The 26,189-nt window shown below is 42.8% G+C and overlaps 1 protein-coding gene, 1 long non-coding RNA gene and 2 other non-coding genes across 4 annotated transcripts; 2 read left to right on the forward strand and 2 right to left on the reverse strand.

The window, feature by feature from the left end:
• The first annotated feature begins 4,000 nt into the window (after positions 1–4,000).
• Positions 4,001–23,751, forward strand: scin (scinderin). Its single transcript, XM_046417656.1, has 16 exons — positions 4,001–4,304; positions 9,881–10,035; positions 10,366–10,527; positions 10,630–10,779; positions 11,222–11,314; positions 14,915–15,047; positions 15,153–15,241; positions 15,511–15,726; positions 16,484–16,605; positions 16,984–17,074; positions 18,539–18,709; positions 18,813–18,990; positions 20,563–20,684; positions 22,036–22,113; positions 22,193–22,253; positions 23,105–23,751. Exons 1-16 carry the CDS (start codon positions 4,112–4,114, stop codon positions 23,266–23,268), a joined length of 2,178 nt encoding a protein of 725 aa, XP_046273612.1. The 5' UTR covers positions 4,001–4,111; the 3' UTR covers positions 23,269–23,751.
• LOC124074589 lies at positions 8,861–9,503 on the reverse strand. The gene is made up of 2 exons (XR_006845877.1): positions 9,209–9,503; positions 8,861–9,112 (listed from the first exon to the last, which is right to left on the reverse strand). It is a non-coding gene; the product is annotated as an uncharacterized LOC124074589 (long non-coding RNA).
• trnan-guu lies at positions 14,287–14,360 on the reverse strand. Its single transcript has one exon. It is a non-coding gene; the product is annotated as a tRNA-Asn (tRNA).
• Positions 23,752–26,062: 2,311 nt separating the features above from the next.
• On the forward strand, positions 26,063–26,135 carry trnav-aac. Its single transcript has one exon. It is a non-coding gene; the product is annotated as a tRNA-Val (tRNA).
• Positions 26,136–26,189: the final 54 nt, after the last annotated feature.

Genomic DNA, 26,189 nt, shown 5'->3' on the forward strand with positions numbered 1-26,189 from the left:
GGCAGCGGAGCCCTTTCTCCAGCTCCTGGTTTAACCGCTCCGTCTGCCCATTGGTTTGAGGATGGTGGCCTGAGGTCAGACTAACTGTGGCACCCAGGAGTTGGCAGAACGCCCTCCAGAACTGAGCCACAAACTGCGGGCCCCGGTCAGACAGGACATTCCTGGGAAATCCAAAAACTCGACAGACATGAGACATTAGCACCTCTGCCGTTTCTTTGGCAGAAGGAATGCTAGGTAATGGTATGAACCGGACCATCTTGGAAAAACGGTCTACCACTGTGAGTACAATAGTGTTACCCTCAGAGGGTGGTAGGCCGGTCACAAAGTCCAGGGAAATGTCCGACCAGGGCCGCTGAGGCACAGGGAGGGGCTGGAGAAGTCCAGCACTGGGGGCGTTCTTGCTTTTGTTCTGCTCACAGGTTGTGCAGGCTGCCACATAGTCGCGTACATCATTCCTCATACCAGGCCACCAAAACCTCTCTCGCACCCGGGTCAGAGTTCTGCGGAAACCAGGATGACAAGATATCAGAGATGTATGAGCCCAAGTAATCACAGGGCCCCGCAGTTCGGGGGTGACAAATAATTTGTTGGGTGGTACCTCCGGAGGAACCTGAATCCCTTGATTGGCCCTGTTGACCCGCTCCTCAATCTCCCAGGTGATGCTACCTACAACCAACGTCTCAGGGATTATTGTCTCCGTTTCCTTGGGAACGCTTTCACCCTTAAATAGTCTAGACAGGGCATCGGGTTTAATGTTCTTAGAGCCAGGGCGATATGAAATAGAGAAATTAAATCGGGAGAAGAAAAGGGCCCACCTGGCTTGTCGAGGGTTAAGTCTTTTGGCTGTCCTGATGTACTCAATGTTCTTGTGGTCCGTCCAGACCAGGAAAGGATGCTCGGCCCCCTCCAGCCAATGCCTCCACTCCTCCAAAGCCAGCTTAATGGCCAGCAGTTCACGGTCTCCGACATCATAGTTCCTCTCCGAAGGCGAAAACCTGCGGGACAAAAAGGCACAAGGGTGGAGCTTGTCGTCCTGTTCGGACCGCTGAGAGAGCACCGCCCCTGCACCCAAATCAGAGGCGTCCACCTCCACCACGAACTGCCGTTTAGGGTCAGGAAGAATCAACACAGGGGCGACGATAAAGCTGCTCTTGAGTCTTTGAAAGGCTGACTCTGCCTGGAGGGACCAGCGAAACTGCACCTTGGAGGAGGTTAAAGCATGCAGCGGGGAAGCAACCAGACTGAAGTTCCGAATAAACTTTCTATAAAAGTTTGCAAACCCCAAAAACCGTTGGACCTCTCTTCTGGATGTGGGTGTGGGCCAATCTTGTACTGCCTGTACCTTCATGGGATCCATGCTGACCCTCCCCTCAGACACCACAAACCCCAAAAAAGACACAGTAGGCACATGAAATTCACATTTCTCAGCTTTGACAAACAGTTGATTACATAATAGCTGTTGCAGCACCTGCCGGACATGATTCTCGTGAGTCTCCATATCAGGAGAGAAGATCAGGATGTCATCTAAATAGACAAAAACAAACTTATTCAAATACTCACGAAGAACATCATTCACCAGTGCCTGAAACACAGCAGGGGCATTGGTGAGTCCAAAAGGCATTACCAGATACTCATAATGTCCTGTGGGAGTGTTAAAAGCAGTCTTCCACTCATCCCCCTCCCTGATGCGGACCAGGTGGTAAGCATTGCGTAGATCCAATTTAGTAAATACCTTGGCTCCCTGAAGGAGTTCAAATCCAGAGGAAATGAGTGGAAGGGGATACCTGTTCTTTACGGTAATGTCGTTGAGTCCACGATAGTCAATGCAGGGTCGGAGGGTCTTGTCCTTCTTCCCCACAAAGAAAAACCCTGCTCCAGCAGGAGATGAAGAAGGCCGGATAATCCCGGCCTTAAGAGCAGCTCCGATGTACTCCTCCATGGCTTTATGCTCTGGTCCCGACAGTGAGTACAAGCGGCCACGGGGGGGCGAGGTACCAGGAAGTAAGTCTATGGAACAATCATAAGGTCGGTGAGGGGGAAGTGTAGTGGCTTTAGTTTTGTTAAATACCTGCTTAAGGTCCAGGTAGCAGGATGGAACTGAGGACAAATCAGGAAACTCCTCTTCGTCCACCTCCTCGGGTGAGGTGAAAACCCCCTCCAGACTGGAAATGGGAGGACCTGCAAAACACTGCGTCTTACAGTTACCTCCCCATGACAGAACCTTGCCAGAGACCCAGTCAATGTGGGGGTTGTGCAGAGTTAGCCAAGGAAAACCTAGCACAAGTGGATGTTGCGGTGCCTCAAAAAGGTGGAAAGTTATCTGTTCTGTGTGAGAGTCGGGAAAAATCAGTGTCACAGGAGAAGTGCAGTGGGTAACCAGATACATCACATGGCCATCTAGGGCAGTGGCAGGCACGGGGGTGTCTAGAGGGACAAACGAGAGGTTAAGTTTCCTAGCCAAGTCTACATCGATGAGACTAGCATCAGCACCAGAGTCAATGAGAACAGTAAGGGGGAGAGACAGAGATTCAGAGGAGAGTGTGACGTGAGAGAACTGTCGGCAAGATCTGTTCTTACTAGGGGAGGCACATACCAGCACAGATGTTGGACGGGAGGAAGTGCTGCGGCGAATGGGACAATTCTCCAGGAAGTGACCCATCTGAGCGCAGTAGATGCATCGACCCTCGTTGCGTCTTCGTAGGCGTTCTTCAGGAGTAAGCCGAGTGCGTCCAATCTGCATAGGTTCCTCCGTGTCAGTTCTGGTGTTGGTCGTGAGCTCTGGAGCCGGAATGCGTCCGGGTGAGGACCTCCAAGAAGGGTAGTTCCTGGACCGGTCACGCTCCCGTAATCTCTTGTCGATCTTAGAAGCTAGGGACACTAGCGCATCAAGCTCAGAAGGCAGGTCAAGAGGAGTCAGAAAGTCTTTAACCTGCTCTGAAAGCCCATTAAAAAAGGCATCCACCAAAGCTGGTTGGTTCCATCCACTCTCTGCTGCTAATGTTCTGAAGGAAATGGCATAGTCCATAACACTCCGCCTGCCTTGGCGCATGGAAACCAAGGCCTTGGCGGCCTCTCGACCCGGAGCAACAGTCTGAAAAATCAGTGTAAGAGTCTTTAAAAATAGTGGCAGGGAAGTACAGATGGCCGAACGGCGGTTCCATTCCGCTGTAGCCCAGGCCTTGGCTCGACCCGACATGAAAGAAATCATGTAGGCTATCTTGCTGCGATCAGAGGGAAAAGCTGCTGCATGAAACTCAAAATGTAGCTCGCACTGGGTAATAAACGGCCTGCAGTCACCAGACTCACCAGAAAACCTCTCAGGTCTAGACAGCTGTAAATGAGTCATTTCAGGAGATGCAGCCGCATGCTCGCTGGAGGGTGTTGTAGATTCTCCTAGATGCTGGTCGACCTTCAGCTGGCTTAGCTGGGCAGATAACATGGTAAATGCCGCCTCCTGGCGCTTGCTTGACTCGGTTACTTCCTGTCTCAAAGAAGCCATTTGTTCTTCATGCATACGAAGCCACTGGCCCTGATTTCTCAGTGCTTCGCAGACAGCCTCTGAATCTGCGGGGTCCATGGTTTGGTTAGATTGTACTGTCAGGGTCAGACAGACAACAGGACCCACAGAGCAGACCAGAGACTGACAGGTGTAGAGAGGCGGTTTATTAACAGTCCGGATTCGGTACACAAAAAGGCAGTCAGCGGGGCAAAAGTACAAAATCACGAGGCAAAAACGGGTCGAGGAAACAAACAGGGTAGGTGCACGAGGAAACAATACAGAAAACGCCAGAGAGTTACTTACAGGGAAGAAGACAATCTAACAAAGACACACTGGGAGAGACTGGCTTAAATACACATGAGGGGAGGAGCAAACGAGACACAGGTGAAAACAATAAGTAATCATAGGGAGTAAAGAAACCAAGAATGAACACGAAAAGGAAGTGAGGGCAACCAAAATAAAACAGGAAGTCTGTCCACAAACTAAAAGCCTGACACACACACACACACTCAGTCAGTCAGTCAGTGCTCAGGAACACAGCAGCAGTGTATTCCTGCTCTCAGACACCTCACCATACACTCACCTCGCCTGACAGCAGCAGCAGCAGCAGACATGGTGCTTCACCATAAAGAGTTCGCCAATGCTGGCAAAGCAGCGGGCTTACAGATTTGGAGGATCGAGAATCTGGAGCTGGTCCCTGTGCCAGAGAGCTTTCACGGGAGCTTTTACACTGGAGATGCTTACGTGATTCTTTTCACTGTCAAACAGAAGGAAAGCTTTTTCTACCACTTACACTACTGGCTGGGTAAGTGAGTAAAGCCCTGGAACTTCTTAAACTGGGGCTTTCTTTTGTTTTCTCTCTCACACTCACTCGAAATACAGGAATAGGTATGAATTGGATGTAGTAACATTCAGAATCATCAGGAAAGCTGTGCAGAAAGTCCTCCAGTGTAAGAGACATACATATTATCATATCAGATTCTAAAGAAACACTCAGGGCCTTCCTCAGACCCCTTCCTCAGGTGCATTCTCGGGAAGTCAATTAAGATTGATTGAGATAGTGTAACTAAGAAGAGATGATTTTCATGCTAAAGTCAAACTGCACCATTTGTCACCATAATTGGTGTCGAGGTTTAAATAGCAACAGCATTTTTACCTGGAGAGATTCAGTCAGCGCAGAAGCTTTTAGTGTCAATTTTTCCAGTTTGACTACTCACAGCCAATGATGTTTGGTATGCAGCAAGACGGTGACATAACAAAGTCACTTCACTTGTTTCACCTCTGCATCGACATCACAATGTTCCCATGAGCAGATGCAAAATGTGTGTTTCAGTTTTTTTTTTTTTTAAAAAAAAAAAAAAGTTGATTAACTGTGGGTTTGCAAATGATCAGATACACTCTGCATGTATCTGATGACATTTCCTGCATTTTTTCATATCACAATATATATTGCAGAAAGAAAAGATATCACAATGTCAGTTTTTTTTCATCCACAGGCATCATTTCCATCACTGATGCCTAAACTTAACTTAAGTGTTAAGCGCATGTTAGAAAAGTGTTGTGGCAGGACCGCCTTGTGTGGCAGATGCGAAAGGGAAATGGTGCACTTGTACTTTAAAAAACTACTTTAACGACTGAAATCGACACCAATGTCTCTGTTTGGTCTTATATCATGCCATCTTGAATCACACAACAAACAGATCTTAATCACATCAAATACTGGAATATGCTAAATCTGTCATGTGTGTGACCTCAATCCCTGTTGGGATTTTCTGGCTTTGTAAACTGTATTGCGTTATGCAGCAGTTCCAGTCGATCTCCTATTGTTGTCTAGGCTGCTAGGTCTAAAGGCTAGCACTTTAGGCTCTTACATCTCCCATCTGTTGGAAAAAAAATGAACATCATGAGAATGAAACACCAGGAAAACTGCCCCTTTTCCATGTGAATAAACCCATTCTGTCAGCCTACAGTTCAGTTCTTCAGTTTAATCCAGGAATATGGACACATCTCAAAACCTTGACACATAAAGCTGAAAGCTGTCTATCATTAATACATACCAGTAGAGGAAATTGAGCAAATATAATTTTTGTCTAAAATTTATTTGAACCAAACTTTTAACTTCAAGTCTCATTACTGCTATGCGAGCCCAGAAATATATCTGTATATGCACTGTGTGTATTTTGGCTCTTCAGAAATGCTTAAATTCTCATTAAAAGTGGCCAAAGCACAGAAACATAAATGAGTTGCCATTCCTCATTAACAATCTTTAGATAGTATGTGAGCTGCCACTTGTTCTACATGCCATGAAGACTGTGAAGGGAAAGCCACAGCCCATTCATTAAAGCAGTGTGCCAAGGTGGTTTTTGCCTGTGACACTAACGGTAAAGTAAGCCTGCAAGCTCTTCTTTGTTTCATTTCATGACATGTCCTTGGTCTTTTTTATATATACCTGTAGTTATGAAGTAGCACTCAGGCTGGTATGTGCTCTCTCTGTAGTCTTCTAATAGTGAAAGATGAGAGAGATCTGAGAGAGGTTTTCTCTCTAATTGTTGTTAGTGTTGGACAGACTGGAGAGGTAATGTGCTTCTGGTGAAGAGGAAGTGATTAATTTTGAATGACTTGTGTGCATGCTGTAATCTGTGTGTGGCCCCAGAGCAGAGTGCACGAGAAAAGTAGCATTATGAGAACAATTCTGCTAAGGAAATGAGAAGTGGTTGCACAGCCAGTAAAATGCCAAAGGGACTCATTGGGGAAATGATTGAGATTTTTTTTGCAGCATGTGTCAGCACAAACATTTTTACCAAAGCTTTCTTCTGCTTACGAGACAACACAAGTGTTGTGTTTAGCGTTTCATCTGTAAGCACAATCATTTCCTGTTGAGGGAAAAAAAATACATCATTTGAGTGAAAATTGTCATATCATATGAACGCAAATATGGCTGCGTTCTTCTCATCGTTTTTGCAGACAATATTTAGCATTGAGTTAAGAGTTAACCAAGGAAATATCTATGAATATATAGAAAAATGGGTCAAAAATGTTACATTTTGTTATTGAACAAAAGAAAGCTTTTTGAACATTCTAGCAAGTTACATAGGCCTGTTATGTGGGAACTGGTTATCTGGCTCTCCATATTAATAAAACAAAATAATTACTAAAAGAGAAATGCATAAAAATAGCAGTATTTGTAGATGCAGTGTATATGTAAATACTGTGCTTCTTTACTTTAGTAACATGCGTTACTTTACATTATTATGCATTATTATTCACTGCTTCTTGTGTGAATGCCTAATTAATACATGAAAGGGACCTAGATGAAAATATTAGTGTTAAGTGTTATCTCTGGATTTTGGCAGCGGGAACAGAACAAAGATTCTGCTGAAAGATAATTTAGAGACCACATAAAACTGAAATTATGAAAGAAAGGACGACTGTTGTTGGCATATAAAGTGTATCCTCAGTTATCAGTTACCAGTGATAAGAATGGATAACCCTGGGTGGGGGAACAGACTGGACTTGAGTGCTTGGCGGCGGGTTGAGGTGTAAATACCAAGTCCATTAGCAGGTTTCTGCCCTGGTGCCATGAGAGCACTGAATGCCCATAAGGGACTTGCAGTAAAACAACTAATGGAAGAATGCAACAGCTATTTGGAAGACGTGTATGCACTTCCTGTCCTGCCCTCCCTCTGCTATCTATCTTGCTCCATGAAAGATCAGATGAGTTTCTTTAAAGACTCACCATTCAAAGAAAAACTTATGATATAATAGAATATTTGACTGATTGATTGATTTGATTGATTGTATATTTTGCGCTGTTGACTAAACTTCTTTCCTGTCTTGAATTGAGGAGTTGCTGGCATTCATTTACTTGTTGTGTCTTAACATAAGAAAACATTCGGATGTGAGTTAATATGACAAAAAAATGATTAAAGCTCTCTCCTCGCCATGCCTCCAAACGTTTTTCTATATGAATTCAAGTATAATCAATGTAGTACCCTAATCCATGCATATTGTGCATCAATATTTACCAAAGATTGATGCAAATGTAGTTTCTACTTTATTTAGCAACATGAACCACATGAACCAACATGAACCAGGAACATGCCCAACCACTTCCTGTGGAAACTGTGCTAATTTTTTTTCTTCTCTATGCATAGATAATTCTACTGATGAGCCAACACATACATATTGTACAGGCAAACTGTTGTGATCTGGGAGTGTACTTCCTTCCTGCAGTTCTGAAACTTGTTTTATTTTTAGAATAGAAAGTCAATATGACTAAGATGTTTACTTCCTATCATCATTAATTATTAACCATCATACATACAAATGGACATCTTGCACACTCCCTTTGTGCGTGATGAAACTTCAAATAAATGATGTGAATTTCACACAAATCACAGATTTTACTAATTAAATTAGAGAAGCTTGGATGGTGAAAGGCTGATGCTAAACTGCATTGCTGGCATTAAAAGTTGAATAACATCAATAATGTATTGGGAAAGGTGGAGTAAGGTTTTTTGGGGGGGAAGCTGATGCTAAACTGAACTGATTTACTTTCATTTGTATAAGGAGCAGCTGTGGGAGTATGAAAAGCTGAAAAGGTGGAGAAAATTGTCATTGTGGTGAATAAAATTTAAAAGATAGAATAAAACTCATAACATATGAAAGATGTGGACCATTTTAAGGTTTGAATGGTGTTTCAGGCTTAAAGTATGAATTTGGATAAAATCTGAAGGACATAAATAGCAGGTGGGAAGAGGGAAAGGGTGCAAAATATAATGTAAACTTAACTGCATTGCTTCAATAATATCTGAGAGCTAAATGGCATTGCTGGCTTTAGAGGGAGTAGTTTTAGCCTTGCATGTGTGCATACTTTCTATCAGTTGATCATGAAGCATTCGCTCCTCCATGTCACCAAACCGAACTCACATGCTGGAGGTAAGTCCTGTGGAAGCGCTAGAAACCCCTAGGTTTCTGTGCTAACTGGTGAAATCTGTGGCGTTCCTCAACCACATTAGCTTTGTGAACAAAGCGCTTTTTCAGTCCTCCCACAACACTTATTAACCAAGCTGGGAAGGAAATAACTGGTTTGTCTGAGAAAGACACAAACAGTGTAAGTAAAGGGACGAACAGCATCCTAGTTACCAAAATGTGCTGTGTTGGACTTATTAAAAAAAATGCAGTAACTGGAGAGCTGGAGAAACGTACACTCTCCATTACTTCATCTTTTATCCTTCTTTTTCCACATTAACACTACTGTGTCATTTAGTGCCCTCTATCTGTTTCTCACTGCCATAACTGTTTTATGGTTTTAGTTTTTAGTTTCAAAGAGGACTCCAAAAAGCAGACGAAAGACTCAGGTGAACGGTTAAATAAGATCTTTAGTAAATATATAAAGAAAACTGTACAAAACACACAATGGCTATAATGCAGAGGAACAGGGAACAAAACAGTTAGAATCCAGGCAGCAGGTGAGTGCAAGAGTCTTAATCCAGATCCAAATTCTTAATCCAATCCAGAACGCAAAGACAAACTCCAAAGGCTGGGGGATTTCAAGTCCAATCCAAGACAGAGCTGAGTAGGGTGGACTGGAGCATGGAGGTGAACCTGAACCTGAACAAACAAATGAGTGAAATCAAAATCATGAGCCTGACAAAACACAACAGTATCATTTGGTGAGAGTGGACAGGTAGAGCTGGTCTTAAATACCCACAGGATGTACTGAGTAATTGGAGGCAGATGAGGAACAGGTGTGCAGCTAGGTGGCTGATTGGACACAGGAACGACTCCACCCAACTCCGCCCCGGATTGGAGAAGCAACAGGGAAACCAGACGAATCACGAAAACAAACAGAACAGGAAACAAAGACACAAAATCCACCACAAGATGGTAACCCTAACCCAAACCCTAACTCTATGCTAGCCCTATTCAACATACTGCCTGAACTGATTATCAGTAATGATGATGATGTGATGATGTTTTGTTTACGCTCATTTAAAGATAGAGAGGGAGGGAGTGAGGGAGGGAGCGATGCAGGCACCGGAAGATACCACCCTTCACATTATGTATCTTTCATGTGTGTTGCATGTGAGACAGGTTCTACAGCTATAAGCAGTGAAACTGTTGTAAAAGGTGTTACGGTGACGCATGCAGGCTGTGTATAAGCAAGAGCTTCCACGAAACACACCCACAAAGTGCAACCCAGCTTTTTTTTTTGTACAAAGTTTAAGGTTTCCATGGAAACTTAAAATTAACTCAATTACTTGAGAACATGTACATGCAGTGAATGGACATAGTGACTCAAAGAACATGGCTGCCATCACATCCTTAATTTTCCAGTGTCATTTGAGGTTCATTTGAGCCTTTGCTTGTTCTTTAAAGGAAATGAGTGCAGCCAGGACGAGAGCACCGCTGCAGCCATCTTTACTGTGCAGCTGGATGACTACCTGGGTGGAAAGCCGGTCCAGTACAGAGAACTGCAGGGGGTCGAGTCAACAGCCTTCACCAGCTACTTCAAGGGAGGAATTACTTACAAAGTACGAATCAAGTTCTTTACTGGTCTCAAAATTAAAATTAAAATACAGTTCAATAAAACTAATGAACACTTCACAAGCAGCCCATAGAGGCTGTAATGATCGTTACACAAGTGTGTACACAGCATGCATGGGAATAGGTGGTAAAATTAGAATTGTTTTTTTGTACTACAGTTTGAATCCTGACACGAATCACTGCTGTGTTTTCCATAAATCCTCTTGCAGCATTATACTTGACCACAGGGAACAGTGACTCATGGGACAGAAGAAGAAGCTGAAGTCTAAAGTAAACAGAAGAATGTAAGAAAGTTGACAGTGTTCTCTGTCCGACAGACAGGAGGTGTGGCCTCGGGTTTCCACCATGTGGTCACCAATGACCTTTCAGCACAGAGACTGCTCCACATCAAGGGCCGGCGGGTTGTCAGGGCCACCCAGGTCCCTTTCAGCTGGTCCAGCTTCAACAGCGGAGACTGCTTCATCGTTGACCTTGGAGATGTAAGAACACATTTTTATGTGTGCAGAGGGTGGGTTAATGAAAGCAGAGTATCATATGTTGGCAGTCATTCCGTGTGTGTCTCTGTTTTAACCAATGCCTAGATGATCTATCAGTGGTGTGGGAGCAAGTGTAACAAGTTTGAGAGACTGAAGGCAGCACAAGTGGCCAGAGGTATCCGTGACAACGAGAGAAATGCTCGCGCTGAACTGGTGGTTGTAGAGGAAGGAAGTGAACCATGCAGGTTAACTGACGTGAGTCTGAACTCATTCTATCATGAATTATTTGCAGTTCTGTATCACAGTTGTTGTTTCATATGATATGTCAGAATCAGATTCTGATAATTGTTTTTGTTTTTCTATATTTTCAGTGTGAATATTAACACTCATCAATAACACATCACGTCACACAAATATATGCTAAAATTCACTACAATTGAAATGGTTGGAAGTTATGTCTGTATGAACCAATGAACTAATCGACTTTGCCATTTTAAGTTGCTTGCAAGAAATAAATGGCTATCTCTAATTAGTAATAACAGAAATTAATTCCTGATAAAAACAAACACTTTGCTTTTTTCCGTGAGTGAGATGTTTAGACTGATATGCAAACTGTATGTAACTGTGGTTTATTTTGTTGTTGCCTGAATTACTGTGTGTACTGTACTATGTGCTGTATCATATTTCACACTGACAGGTTCTTGGAGTGAAGCCGGACTTATCAGAGGGACATGATGATGATGATATGGAAGCAGACATTTCAAATAGGAAAATGGCCAAGCTATATATGGTACAGACTGCACACAAAACAACACTGATTCCATTCAACGTTTGTCTGAGTAAAAATGAAAGTGAAACAGACACAACATAATTATACTCTCCAGGGATGATTTATTGATTCACGGTATCACATCAAATGAGACAGAGGTATCTCGTGCATTTTCTTGCACAGGGTGCAGTTCTGTGTATATGGACAGCTAAGTTAGCTTGATGTTATTGGTGATGATTTGACACAAGTCACATTTCTTGTTAGCTGAGCTGCTAACAGAACAATGATTCCACTCGGAAGTCATATTTGTACCAGTGTCTTTTCAAGAGTCTTTATTGTCATTATGCAAGCATAACGAAATTTTGTGCTGATTCTTGGCTTAAAAACACACTTAAATAGTCAGCAGAAAATTAAAATTGCGCGCTTAAGAAAAAATATAAAAATATAAAATACAAAATGAGTTCGATAAAAAAGTGCACTTAGTGCCAGTCTATGGTATGCTGTATGTGTATATGCAGATAGACGGGGGAGGGTGTATGTGTGAGGTCCTGTAGGGGGGGTGGGACGTGAGTGTTTCACTGCAGGGGGGTTATTGCTTTTACAGCTCTGGGGAAGAAACTGTCCCTGAGTCTGTTGGTGCTGGTTTTAATGTTCCTGTACCGCTTTCCTGATGGAAGCGGTACAAACAGTTCGTTTCCCGGGTGGGTGGGGTCTGTGGCAATGCGTCTTGCCTTCTTCTGGACTCGGGCAGTGTAAACTGAGTCCAGATCTGGTAGACTGCAGCCCCTGTGCTGTTCTCACCACCCGGGCTAAGTCCTTCCTGTCCTGTGCTGTGCAACTGCCATACCACACAGTCACACTGAGACACAGGATGCTTTCGATTGTGGTTCTGTAAAAGTTCACAAGCAGCTGAGTAGACAGTCCAGTCCGCTTCAACTTCCTGAGAAAGAAGAGCCGTTGTTGGGCCTTTTTCACCAGGTGTGAGGTGTTCACTGACCAGGAGAGGTCAGAGGAAATGTGGATGCCCAGGAACTTAATGCTGTCCACCTGCTCAACCGCCTCCCCAAGTATACAGACGGGAGCGTGATCAGTCTTCCTGGACCTCCTGTAGTCCATTATGACCTCCTTGGTTTTGCTGATGTTCAGGATGAGGTTGTTCCTGGAACACCACTGTGTCAAGTTCTGGACCTCGTCTCTGTAGTGGGTCTCATCATTGTTAGATATGAGACCCACCACAGTGGTGTCGTCCGCAGACTTAACGACCATGTTTGTGTGGTGGATAGCAGAGCAGTCGTGTGTGTACAGTGTGAATAAGGCAGGGCTGAGTACACAACCCTGCGGCGTGCCAGTGTTGAGGATCAGTGGGGCTGATGTAGACTCCCCTATCCTCACCACCTGGGGCCTGTTGGTGAGGAAGTCCCTGATCCAGGAGCAGAGTGAGTCTGACAAACCCAGGTTGTGGAGTTTCAGGGCCAACATGTCCGGGGGGACAGTGTTAAAAGCCGAGCTGAAGTCCATAAATAGCATCCTAACATAGGTGTTAGGATGCTGCAGGTGAGTCCGGGCCGTGTGAAGTGCTAGCGAGACAGCATCCTCTGTGGAACGGTTCTCCCTGTAGGCGAACTGCAGACTGTCCAGGCCAACGGGGATGGCATCCTTGATGTATCTCAGGAGGATCCTCTCGAAGCACTTCATAATAACCGGGGTCAGAGCGACAGGTCGGTAGTCGTTGAGGCAGGTGATGGTTGATTTCTTGGGCACAGGCACAATGATGGAGGACTTCAGGCACACAGGGACCGTGGACAGCTGTATGGACAGGTTGAAGATGTCCAGGAAGACTTCTGCCAGTTGGTCAGCACATGACTTCAGTGTGCGTCCTGACACCTTATCTGGACCTGCAGCCTTGTTGACATTGATCCTCCTCAAAGCGGAGGTCACTTGGTGCAGCTGCAGGACGAGAGGCTGCTGCTGCACATCTGGCTGAGGAAGGTGTGCAGTTAGAGAGTCAAAGCGTGTGAAGAAGCTGTTTAAGGTGTCAGGTAGGGTCGAGTCATGGCTGACCTGCTGGTCATTCCGCTTATAGTCTGTGATGGTCCTGATGCCTTTCCACATGTTACGTGGATCGTTGTCATTGAAGTGCTCCTCAATGCACTGCTTGCACCTGTGTTTAGCCAGCTGGATGCCCTTTTTCAGTTCTTTCCGGGCCCTGCTGTAAGCCAGCCTCTCTCCTGACCTATAGGCTGCATCCTGGGCTTTTAGCAGGGGCCACACTGTGCCGTCCACCCATGACTTTTGATTAGGAAAAACCGTGATTGTCTTTGTGGGTAGGACAGCATCAGTACAGAAGTGAACATAGGACAACACAGTTGACGTGTATTCCTCCAGGTCTGCTTTGAACACTCCCCAGTCTGTGTGCTCAAAGCAGTCCTGTAGGGCTGAGGAAGCCTTCTCAGTCCAAACCCGGATGGTTCAGGTGGTGGGTTTGGTCCTGCAAATCAGAGGTCTGTAGGCAGGGATCAGCTCCACGGAGATGTGATCTGACATGCCCAAGTGAGGAGCTGCTACAGCCTTGTATGCCCCTGGAATGTTACAGTAGACCTGATCCAGTATGTTGCAGTCTCTGGTCGGAAAGGTGATGGATTTGTGGAATTTGGGGAAAACAGCCTTTAATTCCACATGGTTAAAGTCCCCAGCCACGATCACAGCCGCCTCTGGATTAGCGTCCATTTGGCTGCTAATCAGGCAGTATAGCTCCTCTAGCGCTAGCTTAGCGTTAGCCCTCGGTGGTATGTAGGTCGCTATGATCATGACCGAGCTGAGTTCTCTAAACAGTTTAAACGGTCTGCACTTCACTGCCAGATATTCCAAGTAGGGGGAGCAGAAAGTTCCTATTATGTTCGTTGCTGTACAACACGAGTTGTGAATGTACAGCGCCAAACCTCCACCTTTGGACTTGCCTGAAGCTGCAGTCCTGTCGTCATGGAAAAACTTATCGTCCCTGGGTGGGCTCGAACCACCAACCTTTCGGTTAACAGCCGAACGCGCTAACCGATTGCGCCACAGAGACTTGTCACAGAACCGCCTGCCAACCTTTTTTCTGTGGAGCAGTTAATTCTCTGGATGTTGAAGCACAGTTAATCAACTACAATAGCTTCCTCCATATTGTACTTTGCGGTTCTCTGTTCCCTCAAATTTCAGCACCGTCAAGATGATCAGTGGTTCAGACTTAGGGGTCCACATCTGCAAAAACTGAACTTGATGCAAAACAAATTGCACACAGATCCCTCTGTGAATGAATCCACAATTGTGGCAATTCCTTTGGAAATTATTCAGCAGCTAAATACGGCATTATAATTCAGTGAAGTCAGTGAAGAAAGGCAGATTACCTGTACAATTATTTGTGCATGACTTGCACAACATGCCTGGACCACTCCTTTTTCATCTATTCTACTCTGTTGATAACTAGTACAAAAATTGGCCAAGTGACAAGCTTTTTAAATTGCTTGGCACTTAAAACCAAATGTTTTACACATTTTTGGACTACGTATTTCTCGCTTGAGGCCAGTTACATATATCGCCTTTGTTACAGATGCCAGCTTAATTGTGTGCTTATGTTATCAGGTGTCTGATGCTTCAGGATCCATGAAAGTGACCATTGTGAAAGAGGAAAACCCATTCGTTCAAACTGATTTGCTCTCGGATGAGTGCTTCATCCTGGATCACGGCAAAAACAACATGATATTCGTATGGAAAGGTAATCAGACAGACATCTCTACTGAATAATATATACTAATTGTCTTTGTGATTATGTGTGGGTTTTTCATATCAACGCTGATCTCATCACATTTATCTCCAACAGGACATAAAGCCAACCCCAGTGAAAGAAAGGAGGCCATGAAAACTGCTGAGGGATTCATCAAACAGATGGGATACCATGAAAAAACACAGGTTTACTTTTGTCTTCACTTTTCTACTGTGTATTTATTCTTACACTAGGACTACAGTTCAAATCTTTTGAGGGGGGAAGCTTTTAAACTGTCATCAAATACTGTATATATACTCGGCTCTATGGTCTCAATGTATTTTTGCGTTAGTATATATTTCAAAGAATGAAAAAATATGTTTTAATATGACTTCATTTTATTTTTTTAAGTGAGCAAAAAATATGTGAGTCAATGGAAGCAATAGTGATAGCGTTGCTGCTGATGGTCCTGCAGATCCAGGTGCTGCCAGAGGGAGGAGAGACTCCCATGTTCAAGCAGTTCTTCCTGGGCTGGAAGGACAAAGACCAGAGTGAGGGATTCGGGAAGGTGTTTGTCACTGAGAGTATTGCCAGAATCCAGCAGGTGAAGTTTGATGCCTCCAAGCTCCATGAGTCCAGCCACATGGCAGCCCAGTACAACATGGTGGATGATGGTAGTGGAGACACACAGGTGACTGAATAAACAAGTAGTCTGCATATGAAAGCATTCCAATACCGTGTTGTGGGCAAAGTCACATTTAATGACATATTAATGTCTTAGGTTACCTAGGTTTGACTCCATTTCTGCATACGACACTGTAGCTTTATGTCACAAAGTAAGTGAAATAATGTAAACACATTTATTGTGTGGAATATAATCAAAGCAAAATATGGACTGATCATATACAACATACCCAGCCAGAATTTTGGTGGTGGTATCAACAGGGGAAATCTGACACTCAGATATAAATCCAAACCTTCAAACCATTCTTTGCTTTAAATATAAACTCGGGTTTATACATCCATGCATGGAGACCAAAGCAGGGATAAAACAACAGTTAAAAATTGGACTTGATAAGATGGACACATCCAGTGGGATGATAGTGTTGCCAACTATTTGCTAACACAGCTTATGTAGCACTTATTTTTCCTGAGCTAGAACTTCATCCATAATCATTATTACTTGTATGCTATGACTTTATGTGATGAAACAGTATGTCTTACTTAAACGTTCTATTTATTGGTACATCACTGTATTATATTATACTATATAACAGTACCAAATGGTTGGCATTTGGAAGATAAGGGAAGTAAATGTAATCCAATAAGAAAGCAGTTACACATCTTGCAGTAGTGTTGTGTTGTGTTGTGTTAGTAATGTTTTGAAAATTCTCCCTTTGACGTTGTCCTTACATATGGCCCTTAAAGTGCTGCCTCTCATCTTTTAGATCTGGAGGGTGGAAAGCTGTGGCAGAGTTCCTATTGACCCAAAGAACTACGGTCAGTTCTACGGAGGGGACTGTTACATCATCCTCTACACTTACGGGAGGAGGCAGATCATTTACACCTGGTATGATTCTAGATTCTGTTCATTTCCTGAGCTGGTTTTACACAGGCAACAAAGAGCTATGACTTCCACTGTGATAAAGCATTTAAATTGTCATCTATCAATCTATCTATTAAGTTTACTTTTGCAGGCTTAAAGAAGTATCAACTGACATTTGACATATTACCTTATAAAGTTGATGCACGGCTGATATATTAGCACATCCGGCAGCCACAGAACAACAATAGTACAGTATTTATCTGGAGTCTTGTTTGTGTCCACCTGTTGAAGCTAAGATCAATATTCACTCTCACTTTTTTAGGTTCAACTTTAAGATTTATTGTCGTGTCACCTTAATGCACCCAGTCCTAATCATTGTGTGTTTCTCCTTCCGGCCTGCAGGCAAGGGGCCAGCTGTTCTTTGGATGAGCTAACAGCCTCAGCTTTCCTGACTGTAGAACTGGATCGTTCACTAGGAGGGAATGCAGTTCAGGTACAGCCAGTATGAAGTAAACAATGAACGGCACATGCAAAGGATCCATGGAACTGCTCATAAATCTATCTTGCTGTCTAATGAAAGAATGAGGTTTGCAATGCTTTGTCACACTACACAGTAATTCACTATATGGTGATGAATCTCAATTGGGGTATAATTTCTTTAAAGATTATTCTGGTTTATCACAACTTGTAGTTAATATAACCATTCTGACTATTGTTGCTTTTCATAGTAATTACATTGTACTCACTCAAGTGAACTGCTAATCTGAGAATGTGGGAACACCACAAAAAAAGGAGTGTGACCGATCAAGTACGATGAGCAGTCAGCCAATCAGACAGTCAGCATTGTCAGTTTCTTGGGCTTCAGCTACAAATGGTTTTCTGACTAACCCCAAATCTTTCTGAAGATGAGGAAAAAATAAAATCTATACTCATCACAAAATGTAAATAATTTGTATACAAGCTCAGTCAGTTCATTTGCAGCCATGGTGTATGGATGCATGGTGTGTAATGCTTGTTCTGCTTGGCTAACAGTACAACATCCGAGAGGTAAGGCAGAAGCAAAATCCCCACTAGCAACCGTACCCTGGATTCTTCACTCAGTTCACATCAAAGCATGTATCAGTTTATGCCTTCTGAAACATTAAAAACCCAGTTAGTTATTATTTTGTTATATTTGATTTATATTTCGCTAGATTTTGTACAGAGCCTTTGCACAGAGCCAGGCTAAAATAGCAATCACACATACAATGCAATGACAATGCAAAGATGGAGAAAAAACGAAAACAACATCAAACACAAAAGACAGTAGCAAAAAATCAGAAATAATGACCTTAAAGAATATCTTCAGGGGCCCTTAATGTAGTACAAATAGGCTTCCTATTTCATATATATTGTTACTGCAATTCTGTAACAGAGATGCTTTCTGGAGAAACAGACAAGGTGTGTTTGACACCATTAAATACATCTGCATGTAATGCCAGTTTTCTTGTTTTTAAATAAATTAGACTTACCTTGATCACTTTAAAGCTTTCCCATTACCAGTATGTCCCGACAGCCCCTCCCTCCAAGAAAATGAAGGTTTACCAATAAACCCTAACCCTAACCCTAACAGTTAAAACAGTAAAATCTGACTACAACAGTCAGACCTTTTTCACTCACACAAATTTGATTCTTTTTTGAATGCTCCTTGATGGATAACATTTCAAAGACAAATGTTATAAATTATACATACATTTTAGATAAGATAAGATAAAATAGGCCTTTATTAGTCCTGCAGAGGTAAGCTAAGCTAAGTTTCTGATTTTTCGAAGTTAGAGGAGTTAAGGAAATATTCCCCACTGAATCTTGAACATTTCAAAATGATGCATAATGGATAAGTCACTTCTCTGCCTACAAATTCATATTCACAGTTTTATTTTGCTTAGACAGGAGGTTTTTCTTCTCTGTGTGTCATCAGGTCAGAGTGTGCCAGGGTAAAGAAACCCCACATCTGTTGAGTCTCTTCAAATCTAAACCTCTCATTGTATATAAGAGTGGTACATCCCGCTGTGGAAGTCAGCCCCCCCCACCTCCAACCAGACTCTTTCAGGTCCGACGGAACCTGGGCCCCATCACCAGGATAGCTGAGGTGAGGATTTTCCTCCTGAATGGACTCACAACAGGGAACGCAGTTTGATGATGCCCATTTGTTTGTGTGTATTGGAAGATGTTGAATGTCACGTATTTTTCAGGTTGATGCCAGTTCAGCCTGTCTGAACTCTAATGATGCTTTCCTGCTGAAGATGGCTGATGGGAGGGGCTATCTGTGGATTGGCAAAGGGGCCAGTGAGGAAGAACAAAAAGGAGCTGAGTACATGAGTAAAGAGTTGAACTGCAACAGCAAACTCATCATGGAAGGAAATGAATCAGGTCTTCAACTATATGTGACTTGCATAAAATCATATGCTGTTCAGTTAATTGTCCTGGTGGAGTTTGGATGATGCTAGAATTAAAATTCAAATCAAACAGTACAGCACGAGTGACAGCTGTGAAACTTGCAATGAAACTGGTACCAAAATAAACCTCTGAGGTTAGCCATTGGTTATGCATGGCTAGAAGCACAGCATACAGAAGCAGGATGTAATAACTAAACATAGAATGTGTGTCAGACAGCTGGACTAGTCCTGTCTGGTCTTAGACTGATCATTGGAGCATAACTGAGCTACTTTTTTAAGCAGGAAGGAAGTATGTAAATAATGTATAATATTGCAGTACAATATATGAGTTCTAGTGAAGGAAAACTATAAAGTAGCAAAAAATGGAAATACTCAAATAAAGTACAAGTACCTCAAAAATGTATTTAAGTACAGTGCTTAAGTAAAAGTAATTACTGTCCACAACTACATGTATGCAGACCTTAGTTTAACCCAATAAGAGGTGCTTGCACAAGTGATGGCTCATTTCAAAGATTTAGCACTGTCACTAAGGTGGCGAGTTTACGTAATTAGTCAACAAATTGACCACACGGTCAAATGATAAAGTGACTTTATGAATAGTTTCATCATGTTGAGAATGTCATGCAGCTGTATTGTATTAGGTGTAAGTTGTATTAGGTGATATTATGAATATTTCATTACCTTGTAATATATGATTAGGGTAGAACTAAGTAATGTAAGCAAATGAACACAAGTAGGTTCTTTTTTTGAAAGATTTCATCTGCTTACTTGTGGCGAGCAAATGAAACTACTTTTGAAACATGCGTTCTGAAAAAAGTCGCAGTGCAGGAAGAGAAGGGACTCATCTCAAAGGCTAGTCTGTGAAAATTGCTAAGTTGCTAAGATTTTATTAGCTTTTACTATTTTATTAACTTTTATTTCCTGTAGACACTGTGGATGCAGCACACGTTGGTCAACTTTAACAGGTTGGGTTCAAGTGCATCACAAATAAAGAATTTTACAGAGGAGAGAAAGAGGAATGAAAGGATGTTGTGCTGCATTTTCATTTTTACCTGTTAATGTTAGCTAGTTACAAAGGGAGAAAAAATCCTTTAACTCACAGTGCTGCTCAAATGTTATCAGCAGGTAGATCCAATTATCTTTCCAGTGCTGAAAAATGTATCTAAATAAACTGTATTATGCAACATCAATATTCCATTTCTTCACAAGGACCAAAAAGTGATGCAGCATGTATGCGCTCATGTAGCTATGCAAGTGCATGCTCATGACATGTAGACTACAGCTTATATACAAGCAGGGGGAGATCACTGCCAAAACCTTTGATTAGACTTTATTTTCTGTCATTTCCAACAATTCAGAAGTTTGAAGTGTTTGAAGTCTGACAAAGAGCCTCACTTTTACAACTTAAGTCTCACTCGAGCCCAGTTCTAATAAACCGTCCTGAACCTGTCTCCATGGTTATTGCTGGAAACACAAGTTTCCACGCTGCACAAGTTCACCTCTGTTTGTATTCTTCTAAAATTACTGAGTATGTTTTCTGTTGCAGCTGACTTCTGGGAAGCATTAGGGGGGAAGACAGAGTACCAGACCTCGGAAAGACTGGAGAGTCAAACCATGACTCATCCCATTCGTCTGTTTGGATGTTCCAATAAGACTGGCAGGTTCATAGTAAGCATTTAATCCACATTGTGTTCCTAACTTGTTTTATTAATATCAGATTTTTGTTTCTGTGTTTGAGCCAGCTGTACATGAGGGGGGAGCTCCTGTTAGTCACAAATTATGGGTGTTTCCACACCTGCAGTTTGCTTCACTTAGTCCAGACTGTTGGCTTCTTCGAGGCAGGACCTTCAGCATGCGCTGGGGAGGTTTGCAGCCGATTGCGAAGCGGCTGGGATCAGAATCAGCACCTCCAAATCCGAGGCCATGATTTTCACCCGGAAAAAGGTGGTCTGCGTCCTCCAGGTTGGAGGAGAGTTCCTGCCTCAAATGGAGAAGTTCTTCATCTTGGGGTCTTGTTCACAAGTGAGGGAAGATTGGATTGTGAGCTTGACAGGCGGATCGGTGCAGCAACAGCGGCAATGCAGTCATTGTATCGATCCGTTGTGGTAAAGAGGAAGCCAAAACAGTGTTGCAGAATGAAGCCAAAACAGTGTTGCAGAATTCTAAACAACTGAAAGAGCTATATTATCTCTAAGTTGCTTCCGTAACAGGTTTTATGATCAGCAGATGATATATAATCATTTAGTTTTTGGTATTATATAAATAGTGGTCGTGGTAAAGAGAGAGCTGAGCCATAAGGTGAACATCTCAATTTACCAGTCAGTCTACGTTCCTACCCTCACCTATGGTCATGAACTTTGGGTCATGACCGAAAGAACGAGATCGCGGGTACAAGCGGCTGAAATGAGCTTCCTCCGCAGGGTGGCGGGGCGCTCCCTTAGGGATAGGGGGAGGGGCTCGGAGTAGAGCTGTTGCTCCTCCACATTGAGAGGAGCCACTTGAGGTGGCTCGGGCATCTGTTTTGGATGCCCCCTAGATGCCTTCCTGGGGAGGTGTTCCAGGCATGCCCCACCGGGAGGAGGCCCCGAGGAAGACCCAGGACACACTGGAGGGACTATGTCACTGGGCTGGCCTGGGAACGCCTTGGGGTCTGCCCGGAAGAGCTGGAGGAAGTGTCTCTTTGCTTTTGCTCCACAAACCAACCACAAAGCAAGCCGAGACCTTTGGAGATCTAAGCTCACTTGTGTGATTTCATATATGCCAAAACAAACCAATCTTTGAGGGGAAACGGTCCCAGTAAGACATATCTATTTTAATTTTAAAAAATTGAAAGTCAGCCCTTCTATTATCACTCCCTAAACTAAACTATCTTTGAAACACATTTCTCCACCGCACTTCAGCTGCTTGTTATATTCCTCGTGTGATCAATGGAATCCCAGTCTCATCTATGAGATATCCAGCAGTGTGTTGAATGGGATGTGGTGGAGCAATATTCTAAGCAGTGCTGTCGTATGTGCAGATTGAGGAGGTTCCAGGAGAGTTCACACAGGACGACCTGGCTGAAGATGATGTGATGCTGCTGGATGTGTGGGATCAGGTACATAGCTGTAGCAGATGTTAGCTCATCTCTTCACAAACTAAATGGCCATTCTAATAAACGCATTCTTCTTCTGCAGGTGTTTGTCTGGATTGGAAAGGATGCCAACGAGGTGGAGAGGACCGAATCCGTCAAATCTGGTGAGCTAGTGTTGTTGTTTTTGTAGATCATTTTCTACAATTTTAGCTTGAACTGGCACTCTTTTCATTACGTCGTCTCTGTGCGTCCGCTTCTTCTGCAGTGCTTGAGTGGAACCCATCTGGAGAATTAGCTCGATCAGCTGTTTATGATGTGCCCAACCACTGATATTCACTAAAAATATCAACAGTAGTGGACTTAAACACAAATTCATTTGCATTTTCAAATTCAGTTAAAATTTGCAGTGCATTTGGTTAAAAACTACTGACTGGAAACACTTGAAGATGAGATGTGTTCACTTTTTCTAAATCTAACCAAACCACAATATTTCTTGAACTTTAATCAAATGTTTTAATAGCTTAAATCTAATAACACCTCAAATGTACACACTGTATAGAAATACCACAAAAAATGTTGCCATTGAATGTAACTTGACAATGGCATTTCCTCCAAAGCATATCTGTTGAAGCAAATGAGGAGTATATAAATGTATATTGTAGGTGAAAGGGAGACCCTGAAAACCACTGAGCCATCATGCTGACTGCACTCATTGGTTCAATATACTGCATTACAGTCATTTGTCAGATACATGGGTTTTCTAAGCCCTGGTCTGTGGGAATGTACAAGTTTAAGCTGTGTCCCTGGGTCCACAAAAAGCTCCCATAAGCAATGTTAAATCTTTATTCTCTCTCTTCCCTTCTGTGTCTTTTATTAAACATCACAACACACGTATGAAGCAGTTACCTCTAAGTGCCTCATGAGGTCGCCACCGACATGACAAACTGATTTCTGGGGAACAAAACCCAGATGCAGCTGTCATAGCTCTAACAATGACTCTTTGCCTCCTCCGCAGCCAAACAATACATAGAGACTGACCCGAGTGGTCGGGACAAGGAGACTCCTGTGGTGGTGGTGAAACAGGGCCATGAACCCCCCACCTTCACAGGCTGGTTCCTGGCCTGGGACCCCTCCCACTGGGACACTGTCACCAGGAGCATGAAGGCCATGCATATTTAGACTGAGGTTATACAGATGTATTCCTGGTTGAGGAAAAACTGAAGTCTCAAGCTCATTTATATAATCAGCGTTGTTAGGAACTGCAAGTTTATTTCCCTTCGCCTACATGAAGAGACAAGAGGTTATGGTTCAGTACAGTGTTGGTAGTACTCCCCTTTTACAGATGGAGGCATGGGCAGAGGCCTGTTTACCATATTTCTTTTGAATAGTCTTCAGTCCAGGTTGAAGTGAAAAGAATGATGAAGTACATGTTTTGCTAATCATTGTTTGATATAGTCATGCTACTTTGATTTCCTAATATTTAACATAGTTTAAATGCTGGATGTATAATTCGTTTGGGCAAGATATCAATGTTTGCTTCTTTTTTGTTTGAGACATCAGTCTCATTATTCTAAATAAATAAACTGATGGTGGTTTGTGGTTCCAGTTAGACCTTACTACCTTTTAAGTGTGACTTAATAAATAAATTCAATATCCTTTACATATGCATTTTCTGTCTCATTTTATTGGAAATTGTGCTTGTACTTTTCTTTTACCACACAGTCAACCCACATGTAGACACAACTTCACAATGACTTGGAACAAGCCTCCCCTTTTCTGTTTGTTTTGTATCTGAAATACTGTATCCATTGACTGTGGTTTGTGAACTCTTAACCCAATAAGGGGATGACAGAAAAGCCTTTGGAAGCCACTGGTCTGTCATTAATACTGTTGCTAATTTGTAATTATTCCTGTAAACTTCTCTCTAAAAATAAATTAAGAATGGCAATACTGTTCTTATGTCACTGCTGAAAAGAAGGCAAATAATCATATTACCCAATATGTTGAGCTGCCCTTTTAGAATGTTCTTTCAGTCATTTCTCAATAACACTTTATTTCCTTTCTTAGACTAACAGTACTGGAGCATGTTTGCCAGTGTAAGCTCCTGTTTGTGTGACACCTTCCTTTAACCCATGTTGTATTCAACAGCACTTAATAAATGGTTTATGATAAAGCTCCCGGTCTGGGCCCTTCTATGTGGAGTTTGCATGTTCTCCCTGTGCCTGCGTGGGTTTTCTCCAGGTACTCCGGCTTCCTCCCACAATACCAAAAACATGCACATTAGGTTAACTGGCTACTCTACATTGCTCCTAGGTGTGAGTGTGAGAGTGTGTGGTTGTCTGTCTTTGTGTGTTGGCCCTGCGATTGACTGGCGACCAGTCCAGGGTGTACCCCGCCTCTCGCCCGTAGTCAGCTGGGATAGGCTCCAGCTCCCCCGCGACCCTGACGGATAAGCGGTATAGAAAATGGATGGATGGATAAAGCTGCTTTGTTGTCTAGTGGTACTGAAGCAGATACTGAGATCTGCTGCCAGACAGCATGTTGAACAGGCTGCATCTGGGGTGGGTGTTGTGTTTTAGTATCTTTGGGTTCTATGCCGACACCTCACCTCACTGTTATCACAGAGGCTCTGTGAATGGGTAACAGTGATGCTCTGGGCAGTTTTAATCACCGTCTGCAGAGTCTTCCTGTCCTGTAAGGGCAGTTCAAGTGATTAAAACCTGTACTGAACAATGGCAAAACTCTTGATGTTTTTAAACACAAAATAAAAGCCGCTGATTCTTTCTCGTGCACTGAAGCATTATTTTGAGCTTGTAAAATAATGTTCACACATAATGTATCACACTGTAGCTCTGCATGACAAATTAAACTTTGTGAATATTGTATAAAAGATTTGTAGTTGTAAGAAAAAGTATTCATATCTTAAGACTGGTGCGTTAATTATTTCATCTGTGAGGTCACACAAGAACTCCACAACTGCTTTTGTGAAGCTCAGAAAACTGCTTTCACAGAAAACTGGAGAAACTCAGACTTCTGCATTAATTTCCTGGAGACTTACCCCAATTATAACCATAACTGCTACTTTCCTAACCCTTACCCTAACCTCAGTCTAAACCTAACCTTAACCACTGACCCAAAAATTAGCTGTTTTACAATTGGGGACACAGTTTTTGCCTCCAATTTCACCAGCCAAGTCCAATTAACTGGCCTTTAGTCTGAAATGTGTCCCTGAAAGCTGCCTTTGTCATACTATATGTTCCCCGTGACAAGTACTTATATGCACTAGTGGATCTGTAGGACAAGGGAAGTTAGAAAGACAGGCAGAAGTTGCTGCAAAAACACTGATTGCTGTAGAATTCACATTAAAGAGTTCACACCCTAAATGTTTCAATCAGGCGCCTGAATATTTTAGCAGCTCACATGCTAAGGGCTGTGCTGGCTTTACAGATGTGTATGCGTAGATAAAAATATGTTAATTTAGAAATATTTCTTTTTCTTCTATTTCATTAGGTCATAATGCGACAAAATACCCATTCTGTGTTTGGAGAACGGGTATTCTGCGGCTTCTTATTCATGCGACTGTCTGTCTGACACTTCTGTCTGGGTAACAGCCAAGTTCCTGTATTGGTGCCACATAGACATCTGTTTTAAAAATAGGTACCATACATTGGTAGTCTATGGGAAAATTCCGGTATGTACTACAGGTAATAATTTTCTGTTATACCGTGAGTGACAACTGAGCAAAACTGGACTCACAGCTGACCATTGTATCCAGGTCTAAATAGTACATGCATGACCACAAGCCACAAATGCTATTAGCTATTTTCATTATATTAAAGAGAATGTCTACATCAGATTTCTGCAAAACTGGAAAAATCAAACCAAAACGATCTAAATAGATAAATATCACTACAAGAGGTAAAATATGTATTTGTGGTTTAGGGGTGGCTACTACTACAGCTACAGGTACCTGGTTTCCGTAGTGTAGTGGTTATCACGTTCGCCTAACACGCGAAAGGTCCCCGGTTCGAGACCGGGCGGAAACATTGTTGTTATTTGCGCAGCAATGCTTTAAATATAGTTTTCATCCCTGACATCGT

This window comes from Scatophagus argus, chromosome 17, assembly GCF_020382885.2.
Source record: "Scatophagus argus isolate fScaArg1 chromosome 17, fScaArg1.pri, whole genome shotgun sequence".
NCBI lineage: Eukaryota > Metazoa > Chordata > Actinopteri > Scatophagidae > Scatophagus > Scatophagus argus.

Coding starts and splice junctions, on each gene's coding strand:
- scin (XM_046417656.1), top strand. CDS start 4,112: ATGGTGCTTCACCATAAAGAGTTCGCCAATGCTGGCAAAGCAGCGGGC. Junction 15,048..15,152: donor CATGATATTCGTATGGAAAG/GTAATCAGACAG, acceptor TATCTCCAACAG/GACATAAAGCCAACCCCAGT. Junction 18,710..18,812: donor CCATCACCAGGATAGCTGAG/GTGAGGATTTTC, acceptor CGTATTTTTCAG/GTTGATGCCAGTTCAGCCTG.